Source organism: Hippocampus zosterae, chromosome 13 (assembly GCF_025434085.1).
Source record: "Hippocampus zosterae strain Florida chromosome 13, ASM2543408v3, whole genome shotgun sequence".
Lineage (NCBI taxonomy): Eukaryota > Metazoa > Chordata > Actinopteri > Syngnathiformes > Syngnathidae > Hippocampus > Hippocampus zosterae.
This window is the reverse complement of record NC_067463.1, coordinates 17,475,184-17,493,799: the sequence shown is the minus strand read 5'-3', so window position 1 is coordinate 17,493,799 and position 18,616 is coordinate 17,475,184. Positions and strand designations below refer to the sequence as shown.

General features: G+C 42.0%; 3 protein-coding genes across 5 annotated transcripts in view; 2 read left to right on the top strand and 1 right to left on the bottom strand.

Moving 5' to 3' along the window:
• LOC127612594 (inactive tyrosine-protein kinase 7) overlaps positions 1-17,762 on the top strand; it is a 53,835-nt gene extending 36,073 nt beyond the window's left edge. For both annotated transcript variants that reach the window (XR_007965880.1, XM_052083318.1), the window contains exon 11: positions 17,745-17,762. The gene's annotated coding sequence lies outside the window, so the exon portion shown is untranslated. The remainder of the gene's footprint in view (positions 1-17,744) is intronic.
• On the top strand, positions 297-7,207 carry cant1b (calcium activated nucleotidase 1b). 2 transcript variants are annotated; one of them, XM_052083332.1, is made up of 6 exons: positions 301-475; positions 2,660-2,771; positions 3,981-4,568; positions 4,638-4,778; positions 5,730-5,933; positions 6,009-7,207. In XM_052083332.1, the coding sequence occupies exons 3-6, from the start codon at positions 4,040-4,042 to the stop codon at positions 6,377-6,379; spliced, it is 1,245 nt and encodes a 414-aa protein (XP_051939292.1). In that variant the 5' UTR covers positions 301-475; positions 2,660-2,771; positions 3,981-4,039; the 3' UTR covers positions 6,380-7,207. The 2 variants fall into 2 exon arrangements, with proteins under 2 accessions (XP_051939291.1, XP_051939292.1); XM_052083331.1 differs by lacking the exon at positions 2,660-2,771 and having other exon boundaries at positions 297-475.
• Positions 7,277-18,533, bottom strand: ogal (O-GlcNAcase like). The gene is made up of 17 exons (XM_052083272.1): positions 18,160-18,533; positions 17,930-17,981; positions 17,325-17,422; positions 16,191-16,321; positions 14,688-14,859; positions 13,047-13,145; positions 12,816-12,955; positions 12,236-12,380; positions 12,053-12,151; positions 11,563-11,807; positions 10,730-10,904; positions 9,840-9,925; positions 8,558-8,650; positions 8,389-8,477; positions 8,048-8,162; positions 7,835-7,964; positions 7,277-7,601 (listed from the first exon to the last, which is right to left on the bottom strand). The coding sequence occupies exons 1-17, from the start codon at positions 18,230-18,232 to the stop codon at positions 7,465-7,467; spliced, it is 2,079 nt and encodes a 692-aa protein (XP_051939232.1). The 5' UTR covers positions 18,233-18,533; the 3' UTR covers positions 7,277-7,464.
• Positions 18,534-18,616: the final 83 nt, after the last annotated feature.

Here is an 18,616-nt window from a genome sequence, read left to right as displayed (position 1 = left end):
AATGTAAAGATTCGATATAAGATGTCTATATTTTAAATGGAAGTACGGCCTAGATAAAGTAATGAATAGATGCACACGATCATTCACCACTTTAATTGCACCTTATCTAGTGACATTATTTTTATTGTTAAAATAAAACAAATACCTATTACAAAATGGATGTGTCTGTGTTTTTTGGTATGTTTAACTGGTTCACTTTTATTCGAGATGTAGGTTTTAAAGATTTGTAATTTAATTGCAATTTTCGTCAATTCGTGATAACGAAAGGAGCTTTTGTTGTTATTGTTGTATTTGCACGCACCGCCCCCCGTTTTGTCTTCTACCAGGAAGAAGGTCATAAATGTGATGGTCACGCACCATTTTAGTTTCCAAACCGCCGTTAAAACACAATCAAGAAAGGGAGGTCGCTAACTCTTTCGAAAGAAAAAGTTAACGAACACGTCCATGTCGACATGGAGCCGAACATCTACGCCAGGTAATTTTGTTTTCTGTTTACTGAGAATTCTATCCTGACTTGTTAAATAAAGATTGTTTAAAAAATCTACGCCAGGTAAGCTAACAGTTTTAAACATCGTGAATTTACCTTTGAAAAAAAAGTGCTAACGTCCAAATGGGTCCGTTGAAAAATTCTGCATCGGCAAACTCATAAAAGCTAGCCAAAACTGCTGGCTCACGTCAGCACTATGGCGACGTTCTCAAGTGGGTTATAAGTTATACGTTAACTGTTTTTGTTCTTATTTTACAATACAATACAATACATGCTGCTTTATATAGCGCTTTCACAACAGCGGTAGCTGTAACAAAGCGCTTTACAAAACAGTTAACATAAAGTAAAATAATAAACACAACACATAACATAAAACACGGACAGTCGTGCAGTCCTAACCACTTTTCCGTCACACGCTTTGGTGTTTGAAGCGGTTTGAGATGAAAGAGGAGAGAATCAAAGTGTCCTTTAACCAGTGGATCAGAGACGTCATGCTCAAAATGTGCACACGTCGGCTACAAGCTAAGTTTCAAAGTCAACAAGAAGCTGTAGCATCCATTGACGAAAAAAGAGATTGGTATTTTGACAGTAATGAGTTCAATCGGTGCAGCTCATGACGAGGTGATCTGACACTTGCTAACCTAACAAACTTAACGTACTGCTGTAACCATCAAGACACCTTCTCAAAACTAGGAAGTAAACGTGCCACGCCGTAACTTGACAGATTTCTTTTCAGGTTCTGTTTTCAGTGAACCAGCAGCCTTGCGTGTACAAATGGCTGCTGTGAGATGAATTACAAAGTAGGAAAGTAGTAGCATTTTTTTCACATTGAAATCTGTATTTGACGCAACTTCTTACTTCGTCCCACTGGGAGCTATGATGTATCTATTAACAAACTGTACAGTAAACCAATGCAAATCAATATTTGTACATACTAGTAAATAAATTACTTGGATACGGTAAAGTATACTGTCTCTTGACTTTGGCTAGAACAGTGAACTACTGGTTCGCATTTCTGCCTCAAAGTTCTTCCAGGGTAATCCAACTTCCTCCAAATCAGCCAGAATGTACATACAGTATTGGGTTAATTGAGGTCATTTGTGGCGTTGTTTGTTTCTTTTGTTGCCGTAATTGCCAGATGTCATGCACTTCAATTCACCCTCTACCCACTGACAAGTGCTATAAAAAAATAGATGGATGATTTGATGTCAGTAACCTCAGGTTGACAGCGTGATTAAAGAAAAAACTGTGAGGGCCCTCCGAGAAAACGTTCATTAACCAAATAGCCTCTTAATTCCTCGTGCAACTCACAAGAAGCACAAAAGACACCGCCAAGTATACATGCACAACTATTTTTTTCCAGTCAACTCTAGCTATTATGTGATATTTTTTTCTGTTACTGTCTTCCAGTGTGGTTTGATTAGAAGGGTAGAAGCATCCATTCATGTGTTCAAGTTGTTGGGGAGCTGGAGCACATCCCAACTTCCTTTGGGCAAAAGCCAGACGACACCCTGGATTGGTCACCCTTCAATGACAGGAGGAAAAAAAACACATAATCTTAAAATATACAATCAGCTCTCGATGGGACATAGATATTGTGGGACGCAAGCAAAAACATGATATCTAATCTGTTGACGCAGGAATCCGACCTAAAGGGGCCATCAGAGGGGAGAGTCAGTGATGTGCAGTCATGGCAAATATGGGTCGTGCTTACACGAGTGACAACAAGAGCGTTCTTTGTTGGTTGTGTGTGGGAAAAGTTGAAGAACCGCTGGGAGTGCAAGGAGCACGAAGGGCAGAACAGAAGTACAGAGGATCGGTTGTCCTCAAGGTTTGAATTTCGAAAGTAAAAATTCCTATAGGAATCAATGGATATTATATTCCAGGGTAAAGTTGTCCATGTCATTCAACGATTAACTGTTTAAAACTAACATTTTAACATTCTGTAGCTGTTCTACAAGAACAAATTGAAAAAGTTACCGGGAACTATAATACAACACTCCATAGGAATAAGTGGTACAGTCGTCCCTTAAACTTTGATTGGACCTTCAACCTTCCCATTCAGATCAGTTGTTTTTAGATTACACTTGACTTGCATATTTGCACATTCACGCTTTACCTATTTTTACAATATTTTTAAAATTATAATTTTTTTCCTCCCTTTTTTTCCAGGATTATTTTTTTCTGACCTCCATGGGACTTTTACTCATGCCTCAGACCTCGCGTCAGAGACATCCCTCCAAACCTAAGCATATAACTAAGGACAGAAAAAGAAACTAACAAGGTTAGTTGATTTATTTTATTTTTTACTTGGCTTTCTCTTTTATTAAGTGTGTATCTGTTTTTCTTATGACATATTTTTGAACTAAGTAAAGAAATCACATTTCGTTGGCAGCAGAGTATTCTGTAATAGACATTTTTTTAACCCAAATGTTTAAAATTGTGTCCTAATATCAGACTCGATAAATATGCTTGCACATGTGGCCACATTTTCAGTGTGTGCTGGGAGAAATTTAATCTGGTCGCACTCGCTTGAGTGACGGAGGAGGTGCTCCAAACTCTTGTGTTTTCCCGTCAAACCGTGCAGAGAAGGGGGATAAGCCTGTCTACAGAACACGTCAGGTTAAATCCTTCCTGGATAAAACGAATACATACAAACAGTATCTAAGTCTGGGTGCGCACAAATTTTCAGGTGTGTTTGGCAATGGAAAGAAAAAAAGAGAACTCAAAATATTTTTGTTTGAGACTGCTTGTTTGAGGACAGGCTAACAACAGACGTTTGGCTAATTAAAAGATATCACATCATTTTAAGGCTCAAGTATAATTGTATAAAACAGTTAGTTACACACGTTCTTATATATTTGAGTTTCTGTCAGAATAATATTTCAGACTTTAGGACAGTGGTCCGGCATGCGGCCCATTTGTCTCCACGCTGCACAGAGAGACAGACAAAATACTTTAGCGGCAAACAAATAACTGCTGAGTGGAGCGCAACAAAGTACTATCTGCTAATGCGAGCTGCTAGCGGTGACATTCCCAGAAAAGGCAAAGGCAATGTATTGAAAATAAGCTATAGCTTGCCCAACTCTAGAAAAGAGATTTTCAGGAGGCAGATTTTTTTTTTTTTTTTTTGGTGAGGACCAAATCTTGTGCTCTCAATACAGAACTTGCTTTCATTGAATCGGGTGTGTTGGAGGAGGGAAACGTCTAAAACATGCTGGATAATGGCTCTCAAGGACCCGAACTGGCCACCGCTGCTTTTGGTTGTGTGTAACATAGCGACGGGCACGTCAATCACTTGTTTCAATCTGCAATGCTTTGAACATTGCTGGTGAATGTTAAATTATATATGGAAACATATTTAATTCCCACAAACAGTGGCCGATTAGGATCAGTGTCCGATCGATTGGAGCACCCCTATTTAAAATGTACCAAACAATGAAATTTATCTTGCCTGGCTTGGATCTCATCACCACTAAATATTTGATCTTAGAACCGCCCCTGCATCCTCCCCAACCTGAACTGCCCAACGAGGATGGAGACGATCCTTCTATGAGCACTTTTGGCATCGCCGTCCAAGGCCTCCCCTTGGCCCTGTCCACCATGACGCAAGCGGTTTCCTCAGACTCCCGCCTCAAGCCCAAATGGCCGGTGATCTCCGTGGCCGTCCTGCTGGCTTTGATGCTGATGTTGTACCTGCACCGCACGGGAGGGTACGGAGACTCTTCAGCCAGCCAGTCCCACCACAACAGTTTGCAAATGTATCATCAGGGAAATGACCAGATGATCTGGGACACTCAGAGACAACGTATGCTGCGCGTCTCCCAGCTGTATAAAAGGGAAAATCCTTACAATGACACGTACCCTCTAAGTCCGCCTGTGAAGACCAGCAATGGCATCAGGTACCGCATCGCAGTCATTGCAGACCTTGACACAGCGTCACGCAGCCCGAAGGACCAGACGTGGTTTAGCTACATGAAAAAGGGTCACCTGACCGTCGCAGAAAGTGCCGACACACTGGAAGTGGAATGGGATGAGGAAACGATCACACTGGAGAGTCACCTTGCGGAGAAAGGACGAGGTTGAAGCCACCATTTACGCCAAAGTCCACGTGTCCTCCGCGTTGACTGAAAAAAAGTTTCTTTTCCAGGTATGGAGTTGTCCGAGCTGGTGGCGTTCAACGGGCATCTGTACAGCGTGGATGACCGCACAGGGGTGGTGTACAGGATTGATGGCAGGCGGGCGGTCCCCTGGGTCATACTGCCTGACGGCGATGGGTCTGTTTCCAAAGGTCAGTCAACTAACTTCTGTCTCGCTCGGCTGGATTTACACTGCCGATGCCTTGTCCAGGGTTCCCGCCACCCATATGTGATCTTGCTACTCGCCGCTTCATGCAAGTTGGGATTTGTTTTTGCAACGTATTCTCTGTTATTCATTTGAAAAACTCACCTGCTGGCTGTTTTAGTGCTCTCTCGACAATATGGATGTTTGGCAACCAGTTGAGGGTGTACCCCGCCTCCCGCCTGAAGACAGCTGGGATTGGCTCCAGCACGCCCGTGACCCTCGTGAGAATAGGCGGATCAGATAATGGTCGGATGGATGAAAATTGGCTTTTCGGCACTTGCATCTGTTATTTGCTGAAAAACTATCATCTGTTTTTAAGCTCCAGGCAAAGCAAGCAAAAGTATTGTTTTGCCAGCATCTTGGTGCCAAGGAATTATGTTTAAGTGAGTTGAGTTTTTTTTTTTTTTTAATTGACACAAGCAGTGGTTTGCCATCATCTTGTGGTACCTTCAGGAGAGGTGCAAACCCAACCCAGGAAAGTCACTGCAGAGATTTATGTCTTGAACTTGAAAAGTGTGAGGAAGATGTGCTCGCGGCCATTTTGCGAACCAGAAGTAAACTATAATGCTGGACATAAATATTACAAATCTGAAGAGTTCCGCACTATTTAATTGGCTTGGGTTGACTCATGTCCTCATTCACTTAAATGAGGGTAACATCTACAGTACTCCACAAGTATTTACACTAGCGTATTTAATAATAAACACACCCCTTTATGTCCATATTTAGCTGTGTATGTTTTCACTGTGGTTGAAATTCTCTCTAATTGTGACCATGATTGTGGGGTGATTGTTAGGTAAGTATCCCCTGAAAGGCCAGGTACCAAATACTGCCCAGTATTCAATAGATTGTGCTCTTGATCCTGAATTGAGTGTTGATGCGTCGTGTGCATTTGTAGGCTTTAAGGCGGAGTGGCTTGCAGTGAAGGACCAGCAACTATACGTTGGCGGTCTTGGCAAGGAGTGGACCACCACCACTGGCGAGGTGGTCAACCACCACCCGCAGTGGGTGAAAGTCGTCGGTTACTACGGTGATGTTGAGCACAAGAACTGGCTGTCCAACTACAACGCCCTGCGGAGCGCTGCGGGGATCAAACCACCAGGTTGCAACGGTTCTCACTTCCGTCACTCTCATTGACTCTTTCTTAGAATGTGTATGTTTTGTTGGTCTGCTGCAGGCTACCTTATCCATGAATCTGCAGCATGGAGCGAGCGGCTTCAGCGGTGGTTCTTCCTGCCTCGCCGCGCCAGTCACGAGCGCTATGACGAGGGCGCAGACGAGCGGCGCGCTACCAACTTGCTGCTGTCCTGCCGAGTCGATTTCAGCGACATGACGACGCGCCGTGTTGGACCTCTGAACCCGACCCATGGTTTTTCCTCATTTAAATTTGTTCCGGACACAGATGATCAGATTATTCTGGCCCTGAAATCCAAGGAGGATGCGGGCCGGATCGCCTCCTACATCGTTGCGTTTACGCTCGACGGCCGGTTGCTGATGCCCGAGACAAAGATCGGCGATGTCAAGTACGAAGGCTTGGAGTTTATTTGAAAATAACGAGGCTTTTTTTCCAGTAACATGTTGTTTGTGCCCCCACTTGTCTACGCACTGCATTCTGTTTAATATCGCATTTGCGAATTGTGATTAAGCAGGAAAGCTCACCCTTTTTTTATACATCTCACGGGGCGGGCCATTTTGTCACCTGCTGCCGACTGAAAAGAAATATATATTACAATTGCTCAGGGCTCAGGTAACAACCAATCAGCACTCGGCTTCAGAAAACAGAAACGCCGTGGTCATTAACCGAGCAACTGTGATGTCATTTTCAGTAGACGATAAGTGGTAAAATGGCCGCCCTACGAGATCGATAAAAACAGATGGATTTTGGTCATTCCATGAACAAAATATTCCTCATAACACCATGTTTAGACTCGTGAGGCTGCATCCAACAAATTACTGTCAATTTTGGGGTTGACTTCCCCTCTAATATAAGCACACTGGTTCGCTTGATCATGATTACCTTCAAATAACACACAAAATATGCAATTTGTCTCCTGTGGGTAAACTCTGCTGGCCAGACTCTCAGGGCTACCCGTGTAACATCGCACACCATTGAATGTTCAGGAAATACTTGAATAGTTTTACTTATAGCTTTGTCTTGAAAGGCTATTTTCATATTTATACTGACTAGATTTTAAATGTGTTCTCGTTCTAATGAATCACTAAAGCAAATAAGCAACAGAATTATTGACTATAAAAATAAACCATTAATATATTTTGGAACTAAGCCACACAACAGAATAAATGTATCCCCTATGAGTGATGTTTTGAGTGACATTTTGTTTGCTGACCATGGACAAGAATAAAAATTTAAGAGGAGGTTTTCTCTTTTGGGTCGTAAAATCAAACAAGGCCTACATCCACCCAATGTTTACACCGTGCAACAAATCAATACAGCCTTTTATTGAGCTGAAAATGAAAAATTGGACATTACAGCTCAACATGCAAAATTCAGTCTTCAAAAATGAATTACGCATTTTCACAGAGCTTGTGAGGCAAATGTGTTTTTCACAGCAGGTGATGACTGCTATTAAAAATGACATTTTTACTGACCATTTTTCTGAAGTGATTTGAGATTAAAGGCTTGTTCCCATGGCGATGACATCTGGAGGCAAACCGGCCAATTTGATTAGTTGGAAGGAGCAACTTTTGGTGTAGAAGTCGAGCATCCTCCGGTCACCGTGTCTCAACTCACAGAATACTCCTCTGGAACCTGAAAAACACTCTAGTGTTTTCAATTTTACCTTAGCAACGAAAAGCCAGTTTACCACTTGGAACATGTATTCAATATTCTTGAAACGTGGTGAGTACAGTATTTGTTTTATGGATATCAAGGATAACAAATACTCAAATGGCTTTCTAGAATCGTGCCAATTTCAAAGTTGACAGAATGATAAAACCAACATTTTGCAGATGATAAGATATTCATTAAATGTGTCAATTTACCACAGTTCCTGATGGTGGTCAACAGTTGTGTAATCATACGCTTCACCGGAGAGGGGTCGGTGACCCTTGGCAGCACTTGTCCAGTGATTAACGAAGGGAAGTCCTCAAATACACGCTCACTCATATCCCTCTGGAGGCAAGAGATAAAGCCGCGGCATTTGGAATTCATCCCGATCTTCCCGTTTTCAGGATTTGCTCATTTCAAATTGTCACCTGAACGGAGGCCGCTTTGACATCCGTGAGCGCCAGCATGTAGCCGCAAGCCCCCGCATCATCTTCCAGGACAAGCGCGCACTGAGGGCTCGGGGGGATTTCGCCTGCTGACAGGCTGCAAACGACACATTCAAATCAGGAGAGGAGTGTGTTTTTGTTTCTGCAGGTAATAATTAAATTGTGTGTCAATTTCCTCATCGAGTGGTGATTATCTGGGACTGGAATGGCAGCAAAACGCAAATGCACTTGGGGCACAAGTTGAGTCTTTTTGCTGCCTTTGCGTAACTTTCTGTGGACATTCTTCCTCGCACAATACATGAATAATCTCAAAACCAACCTACATGTCACTAATAAGAGGGGACTCTGTCACGGAGGCGACTTGAATCTGTCTTTCTCGTTGCATCTTCACAAAAATTCTCTGCACGTCCATCTAGAAAAGACAACAAAGTGACGCGGTGTTGGCAAAAGGAATGTTGGGCTGGTTTAGGGCGACTGATTGAATAACCTCACCTTATCCTCTGCGCAGTAAGGCCGTATGCAGTACACCGACGTCCTGGGCGGATGTTTGAACAGGTCTCTGTTTCCATGGCCCGGCAGCATTCTCTGAAAGGACATAAACGGTGTTTAATGACATTATCGCGCTAAGGTCAGCAGTAGCAGCTTGTTTTGGAAACGCTTGGCTTGAGTTTTGAGAACAAGCCACGCTACAAACGAAAGTTCACAAGTATTATATCCATGCAAAAAGGGTTTTGCCATAAGATTGCGGCAAAGCACTTTTTTTTTGGTACCAGACAAAACCATGTGTTGACTAAATGAAATATAACTCATTTCAGCATTGTTCATCCCAAAATGGCACCAAAGCAATATTTTGATTTTAGACATGCCTTTGTCCTGAGCACAAAAGTTTTTCAACAAATAACACAGGACAGATTCCCAAATACAGGTATATCAATCGGCAAAAATGCAAATTTGAAAATGTCTTAACATCTCCTTGATCAATACCGAGGTGCCCTTGAATCTGAAACTGCTCTGTATCGTGTCCTCAAGCGCACGACCACAAGAACTTGTTTGTGCATGTGCGGCATTCCAGCTTGTGGGTAGGCAGGAAGCACAGAAAAAAAAACCGTCGATGTAAATGTCACCAATAATAATGGAGTCTAATAAGGAGTTTCCTGTCTTACATCCTTTTATCCATCAATCCACTTTGTGTAGCACGCGTGTGCCTATCTCGGCTTACTCTGACCAAGAGCCAGGGTACACCCTGGACTGGCACATTTACCCTCACATGTATTTACAGGTTGGAGTCTCCAATGAACCGAACACACATTATTGGAATAAGAAAGGAAGGTACAGTACCCAGGGAAAACCCACCCAAGCATGGCGAAGTCATGCAAACTCTACACGGGGTTTGAACTCAAGGTAGACATGCTAACAGTGGTGAGTTGTCAGGGCCAGCAACGCTTTCGCCGGCTGCCAAAAAACCATCACAGTCAGGCACTGCCCTCCATTTTAGAACCTAAATTTGAACATTTGTTCCATCAATTTGTCTTTGTCCCAATAGTCCAACCTTCTCATTTGTAATTGGAACTACATTTACAATGGGACCGTTTGTTTTTTTTGGGTCCGATGACATCCATTCAATAATCAGCATCTCGAGTGAGTATATTTTACATGCACGGCCTCCCGCTGCGTGCCAACTACTACTCTGGCATGTGCCATTTCAAATTCAAAACAAATAAAAATGAACTTTGACATCCATTGCTTTCAGATGACAACAAGCCAGTCAGTTCACCTGAAACTCTCCAGAGAGGCCTCCTCTGAATCCCCACGGTTCAGGATCAGCACTCATTAGCTGGGCCGATGGTTTGCTAAGCCCTCCTGTGGTGAGAAAATGTTGATGTTAAGCTCGGAGTGTTCCAAATATATTCCTTTTGTCCGTACAAGGTGCAATTTGTAAAGGCTATCATTTTGAAGATGCAAGTCCCCAGCTACCTTTCGCCACTCTTGCACCAAAGGAGCTGCACATTTTGCACAGGATTTGCAAAAATGTCTGCGGTGCGGCTTCCTATTTCTTTTCTTTTTTCTTTTTTTTTTGCTCCTGTATCAATCTAACCACTCAAAAAAGCGCATCCACTGATATATAAATGAGCACAAGCCAAATTGTGGGTGGCAAAATTCTGGCTGAGTTGGAGTGGAAAATCAATTATAATTATTAGACTCAATATTTTATAACTTATTGTTCCCCACTGATAGCATGTAACCATAATCAATACAAAGCCAAAAAATGGGAAACTTAATTTCTTTCGAAGTAAGCAAACTTACAAATTCTTAAGGTGATCCAAAAAAACGAATTATTATTTCCCATAGAGAATGTACAAAGGTATCAGTGAAGGACAGCTCAAGTGTCTTTGCAATGAATCTCTGAGGGGGGAAGGTAAAAACTGTCATCAAAATTAATTGAACCCTTTCATGCAAGACTTATGATAACCTACATCCGATTTTATTTTTTTGGAGGGGGGGGGGGCGCATTCATTCATGTAGGAGACAGTAACTTTTGAAGATCTGTCCACTGTGGTGACCGCCGTCCCGGAAAAGGTTTAAAAAAAAAAAAGAGACCAATCTGAAATAGAACACTGATATTGACCCGTTTGAAGATAAATGACATTATTCTGCTTTTCTCACCGAGCGATTTGACGTATGCTTGAGCCAGACTGACGCCGCTCTTGATGTCGCAGATGTAGTTGTAGAGGTCATACAGAATGCTGCGGTTGGGCGCATTGGACAAACGGTTGAACATCCGCACCACCGCTTCGCACATGTCGTCAAACTGCCGTGCTCTCGAACACCACTCGGCCGTCTAGAAACACATCAGTGGGCGACGCGCTTCAATCTTCAGGTCAGATTTGACCAGTTTTGAAATTTGACACCATTACAAACGACCACAATGTCATTCTGTCATTCTGAAATGGGATGCTCAAGTATCAAGTACAACTTTATTGTCAAATGTGCTTTCCTCCCTCTTAAACAAATAACAAGAAGAGCCGCTGCGGGTACCTGCGCCGCCATGCTTTTCCCTCAAATACACAAAAATGAAAATCGTTTTTAAAATGTCATTCCTTTCGACGGGTGCTACAAATTTTGAGTTCATTTGAGTAAATTTGACCCATGCCTCCTCAAATGGATTTTAGATTTTGTATGTGTTAAATCAAGTAAAATGGTGGGACTCTTGAGGCTGTGAAACTGTCTTGCACAGTTTCCCGCACGAAAGAGTAAAACAGCATAAGAATGATCATGCACACTCAATACAAAAAAAAAAAAAAGGGTGACAGTTGGTGAAATATGAAACTTTCCCTTTTCTCTGAAACAAAGGCTGAATCATCCATTTACTCTGTATTTAAGTCAACACGTTTGGAAATGATCTACAGGTCATAATTTGGCGTCGGCAATTATTATGAGGTTATTCTCGGCGGATGGAAAATGCCGACGATGTATGCAAGTGTGATGTCAAATCTGACCTGGTCTGTCTTGACGGCGGCAGCTTGACTGTGGCTTTTGAGCCAGTTCAGCTCATGCAGCATGGTCTTTGCTGTGGAGCCATATTCATAAGGCAGGTAGAAGAGGTCGGACAGCAGCTTCAGGTCATCTAGGGTCAGGGGCTCGGCTGTGTAAAGCGGGTTCTCTCCCGCTGCGGGCACATACGAGGGTTCTCCAAGGTCTGTCTGCATGGGCTCCTCGTCAGACGATTCCTTCTTACAGCCAGCTGGAACAAAATTGGGTAGCTGGTTTACGGTTTGACTTCCATTTCGTTGTGTTGCTCTGCAGCGTGTGTGTAGGGTGTGATACAAATCTGTGTTTCAATCTTCTGCCAAGCCGGAACATGCATACATGCGGCCTGTCACTATATTGAGATTGATTTCAGGTGATTGCGATATCAGAAGGGGGTGTTTTTGTTTTTTGGGGTGTTTTTTGTGCACCACGTTCTAAGCTGTGGCGGAGCTTATCTACCTGTAGGCTGATCTGTGCACAGAAACTCCTCCAGCCAGTCAGAGAGGGCTAGCGTCAGGGCTTTGTGGGGGCTATAGCAGGGGTCCTGCTCCTCGTCGCCTCATGTCGGACACACAAGCGCGAGAATAACAACACAGGAAATCTCATGGAGGCATCCATCACGGCGAAAACGGGAGAGCTCACCCATTTCCACATCCCTGGCTGCTCCATCAGCAGAAGCTTTGCACCAGGTCCCCAAAGTATGGATTGCCACAAAATTTGGATGGAACTCACAGTTGGGATTTGTGAGCACACCTCTCAGTTTGGGGATCAGTTCAGTTGGACGATCCTAAATGCAAAAGAAGAACATTTCAAAAGTGCACAAGCCAGGGGGAGTCCGATTCCATTTTCAACGCTTTTGCACACTGTCGTCAAACTGGTACATTGTGTATTACTGTACTATTACTTTCTCATTCAACGTTTACAAACTTTAAACAAATGACTGACATTTTTTTCCCTTTTTTCATAACTTTTTTGAAATTCTAATTTAATGGGCACAACTAGGTAATTATACATTTTTATACATTTTTAACATCGAGGTATGGATCTTTTTGTCCAAATGCAGTCATCCCTTGCCTTCCAATCAGCATGCCGTGTCTCACTCACAATTTGAGATAATGAGTACATTGAGTCACAAATTAAACTTGTAAACCAAGGTACGACTGTATTACGAGAAACATTTTTTTCCGTTGAGCATCATTTCTTCAAATCAATCAGTATTTACCTTATAGGGGCCCATGAAAATTCTTTGTGGGTCATAGTCGTTGGCGTGTATATTGTCCCAAATGACTGGCGCCCTCTTGAGGATGGAGGACACCTCTTCTATGGACTCCACTGAGATTTTATGGGATACCACCTTTGGACCTGAGATGAAATTTTACTTTTGGAAGGTTGTGTACTTTTTTGGGGTGAATGGGGGAACTTTGGATAAAGTCTTAAAATCTAAATGTGTTACCTGTCCACAACACGTCTATCCCCGGTAGCAGCTCATCTCCCACAGTGTGAAGGTAAGATGACTGTGACACGTTTGGAGTGCAGAAAGCAGCACAATAATCTGCAGTTTTGGGGAAGAACATTGGCTAATGAGCAAAACTGTGTTTTTAGAACTTGATGGCATACAACATGTTAAAATATGTACGCACACAGCAAACCCGCCGCCGATTCACCATTCGCAAATTCACCTAATCTTGAGGTTTTTTTAAGAGGGAAGGTAATTTATTTGCTGAAAAACTCAGCTTTTTAGACCTGTGTATTTTTGGTGATCTTTCTAGAATGCCGCACCGCCAAACCAACCGGCGAAGGCAACAATATAGGCAAAGCGCCAGCCAGCGTTGACCACAAACTTGACGGTCAACAACAGCATCCTGAATAATTGTAGAAGAGGTCAAATAGGCAGGAGAGTCTGCTTGTGGGTCTCATCCAGAGGAAGGTGAGGATCACTATTGACAGCGGTGGAAGTGATCAACTAGTTATGACTAGTTGCTTAGGTAGACTTGGAGGAAACTAAATTGATGGTTTATTGCTGTGATAGCTATATATATATATATATATATATATATATACATATATATCACATATATATATATATGTGATATATATATATATATATATATATATATATATCACATATATATATATATATATATATATATATACATATATTTATACATACTGTATATATATAATATATATAATATATGACATGACATGACGGCTTCATCGGTTATTTTAGAAAGATCACAAAAACTGATAGACTGATTTTTGATAAATCGCTGTCACTTGTAAAGCGCTTTTCTACCTCAGGTACTGAAAGCACTGTAACACATTCACCTATCGATGATGCAGCTCAGGAATAACCTGATCGAACCACCAACCTCTGCGATGGGAAATGACCACTCTACCAGTGAGCCATACCCCCCCATACCGCTTGAGCACGTAAGTTGCACAAATAAATATGTGCACAAATAAAACCGCAAACAATAAGCAGGGAATTGCTGAATAAATTTAATGCACATGCCATAGCCGTGTCTAATAAAGTATTGCTTTGGTGGCATCTTGGAGCTAAGGACCTACAAGATGTTGAAGTACCGGTAAGTTTAAAAGCTTCATGTAGTGCTTTTCGACCATCCTGTGGTATCCGCAAGCACTTACAAAACTTTTTTGGTGGGGAAAGGCTTCAATTATTCTCAGTTTTTTCCTACATGTGGAAGGTCTCAATCACTACCACTATCTGTGTATCTCCTGCAGTTAGAAATGGAATAAGATGGCTAATTCCAAACATACATGCCAACATCATCACACGTCCGGTTCATTTTTTCCTAAATCAAATGTTCTATTTTGTTCATTTTAAGAGTTATGTTGGGAGATGAATTTAAAGTGTTTTTCTATCATATTATAGCTTGTGGTATATTTAGTGTTTGAATTATTAGCAGAGAAAATGATTCTTGCAGGTCTTCTTTGTTATCGCGGATGGAGTTTGGTAATTCTTGTGAATTGCAGGGATTCACTGTGAATAAAATTTGCACGGTCAACTGAAACTAAATCTTCACAGAATTTAATTAAAGGGAGTTGATTTGGACACGTTTTTCAATGTGACCTGTGGGACAGAAGAGGAAGGTCTCCGGTTCTCTCAAATGCTGGTACACCTCATTGGTGATGGCCACCTGTGCGTGGGCGAAGGAGCTGAAGGCCTGGTTATCGGCAGGACACATCTCTGTTTCGATGTCATCAAACAGTAATGAGAAGGAGCTGCAGCCAAACTCTCTAACCTAGAGAGGGTATGGGACAGGTTTTGAACACATATAGGTTATCGACTATATTTTTCGCACTATAAGATGCACCTTCAATGAATGGCCTATTTTAAAACATATACAATCATACCTTGGTTTTCGACCATAATCCGTTCCAGAAGGCTGTTCGAAAACACATTTGTTCAAAAATCGAAACCACGCTCTTTAAAAAAAAAAAACCTTATTGAACACGTCTGCTCACAATTGAACGCAACACGAGGAAGCGTCACTTCCTCATCTACCAGACAAAGCGTCACTACCTCGTGTAAGGAAAGCGAGAGGAGTCAAGTGCTGCATTCAAGTGCACTCGGTTTGGTCGAGAACTGATTTTCGGTCGTAATCCGAGGTATAAAAAATTCAAAATTTTTGGTCGAAAACCGATTTGGTCGAGAACAGAGATGTTCGAAAACTAAGGTTTGACTGTAGGGTGCACCACATTTATAAGGCGCATAGAATAGAAACTACATTCGCGGCTGCGGTTGCATTATGCATCCACTAGATGGAGCTACACCACTAATTCTATAAAATACACTCATCATAAAACAATCTAATCTTATTAAAAAGTATGCATTCATTCAATAATTATTACAGATGGTCCATGACAGCAATGATGGAATTAACGTTGCACTTGAGTTGTGTTCAAAAATTACTTTTCATTTGACGAATATTAGGTGCTGAACGATATACTGTACTCCTTTGATTAGGCATTTGGGCAGTGGTTCTTAACCTGGGTTCGATCGAACCCCAGGGGTTCGGTGAGTCGGTCTCAGGGGGTTCGAAGGAGCCTCTGCCATGGAGGGCAAGACACACCCGATTCAACATGTTAATCAGTTATGACACGCCTGCTTGGCCATCATTGGCTGTAGATGATCACATGGCATTGCTTGTCCAATCAGTGCTGTGGGAAATTTCGTTCGCTTAGTTGTCAACGCATGACTGTTGTGATAATACGTCGTGCAATTTCCAAAAAAAGTATACTTATCTCTTGAAATTGTACTGACTTTTTTCTGTTTTTAATAAATGTGTTTTTTATATCTTGAATTTGTAAAAAATATATACAGTATATTTATTTTTCACTCATGAAGAGTTCGGTGAATGTGCATATTAACTTGTTGGGTTCGGTACCTCTAAAAAGGTTAAGAACCACTGCACTAGGGAATCAGAATGAGTGACAAAGTCATTGCTGGGAAGGCGGCTGCGCCGCAGATCCTAGTTGACCTACTTGTAGTGTTTTTTACCGCTGATAAAACTTTAGAAATTATCAGCAATAAACATGGCTCTTCCTTTTAATCACACATACAAAGTCCTACCTGATCCAGTTTCCTCTTTAGTGCAGCCACCTCTTTGCGGTTGGAAAAAGTAATGTCCAGGCCAGGTGAGATAGCATAGATGAAGTCGATGTTGTGTCGCTTCGCTGCTGATATCAGGGCTATGAGTTGCTCTGCATGCATATACAAAGAATAATAGTTTTCATCAATGTACAAATGTCCCACAGTTTAAAGTAGGGATGCATGGTAGTTATCAGACAGAGTAATTCAAGATCAGTTGTATTAATGATAGGAATGTAAAGATCACTACAATTAAAGTTTGCACCATGCCATCGTTGTGTCACGAACTGTGTTGAATGAAGCCTGATTTCTTTCATTCTACTTTTTTTATCTACCTTATTTTCTGTCAAATAATTACTGTATATGTTTTATGTTCAATAAACAAACTCGCAAAAAAAGCACCACACCTGTTCAAAAGGCCAGATAGTTTCCCATTTGTGCAGTTCCAGCGCCCTCTAGTGGACAGTTGATCAACACTGCTTAATTTGAATTGGCCATATTTTGGCCCCCTTCATGAAACGACGCTTGCTATCGTTCCCAGATGAAGGGCAACGTAATACAGTTGAGTTCCTCCACAAATTGACTCGATTCATAATGTGTTCGTGCATTAGCAAGTAAGTAACTCGTTATTGAATGGCATTAGTGACTGTAACCGTAATATTAAGTGGTATTAGCGATTGTAAGGTGTGTATGTACATTGAGGTTAATCTTACCTGAACTATGTCAACCGTATGTATAATTACAACCTCAGCTTATTAACATTGTATTAACAATGTATAAAATGTATTCATGTTTATTAAAAAACAGGAGCAATTGCATCTACATGCAGGTTTATTTTACTTGGATTTGTACTTTGACCGGTTGTCACTGCTATAAAATCAGTCATAGAAGCAAATATTTTTCAACATCTCCATCAAAAACATGACTTTTCTCACGCTTCAGCCGAACATGGCATGGTGAATTCCATAGACCATGATACTTTGCGCTGCAGAGCCAATGCTATTTCTTTCTCATTGCTGTTATTTTCCTCCGATACATGTTCAATGTTGATAGGTGAGGTCAGTGCGCAGCAGCAACAAACCAATAAAGCGTTTAGCTGTGGTGACACGAACTCACCCGCCTCCCTGGGGGAGTAAAGGTCTCGCCAGTACATTCGGTGTTTGTAGTCATCCTTAGGAGCGTACAGGTACGTGTTCAAACCCCACTTCTGTTCCCTGAGAAAGTAGGAGATGCAAATTACTTCACATCACATTAAACAGCTTTTTTACATCATTAGAACATATTAAAAAGAGGATGTCTTGCTTTGCAAACGAAGGTGCAGGTAAATACGCAGAATGGGGCCATTAGCTGCGTCCACACAATGCCTGACCAAAAATAAATTATATTCCTTTTTTCAACACAAATTAGTAGAATGTTATCAAGTAGTTATTATATTAGTGGTTGTGGGAGGGTCACAAGGCTTTCTGTGCTGGCCCGATCACTACATTAATTCTAATATTTGCCCCATGAAAACTGCATTACTGATGCACAACGGTCAATTCTGATCATTTTGTAGTGTCTCACATGGCAGCACCACTTTTCCAATACTGTTGTTCATGTGTGATAAATGAAATACTCAATAAAATAAAAACAACATAAACATAGTCTTGAAAATATTGATCATTACTGATGATTCAAACTAAAGCAGGTTGGAGGTGTTTGAAATTTGGATTGCATTCTACCTTTTGAAGAGCTCTGTTCTTTGCTCCATCGTCCAGGGTCGACCATAAAATCCTGCAACAAACCAGGTCGGATTAAAATACGACTTCACGAAAACAATCCTGTTAGTCATATTGCATTTGCGAAAACTCCGTAGTTAACCGTGTGTTTGTTTACATGCATCGTGGGGGAAGTCGGCGGCTGACTCGCCATTATTCTCCGTGGGGGGGGGGACGAACCCCGGTTTGCTCACCTTCGACCACGCCACCGATGAAGCGCTTGGTCCCACTGCGTGCTTTCTCGCTGACTTCGTTCGAAGTTGCCATGACTGACTGTCAATCTGCAGGAGTCAAGCCTCTCTTGATGTATTCGATGTGTCACACCCTCCGACTGTCAGTCATGGCTTGGAGTAAAAGCAGGACTGCCCTTTGGTATGTCTTCTCACACGACTGCGCGCGTACACACGCACACACACACTTGCGTAACGCAGATCTGCACAAGCTCTAAAGTCTGCACTCGTAAATATGTAGTGCGTAAACTACCGCTAGTGAAGAGTGAGTGAAGTTCACCACGACTTGGGCCGCGGCTCACCGCCCGCTCACGGACTCGACGTCACCTGCAGCGGGGTGCACGTCTTAAAGAGACAGTGCACCAGCTTTTTAAAGGGACAGTGCACCAAATTTGAATAGGCCGCATGAAAAATTAGCTGT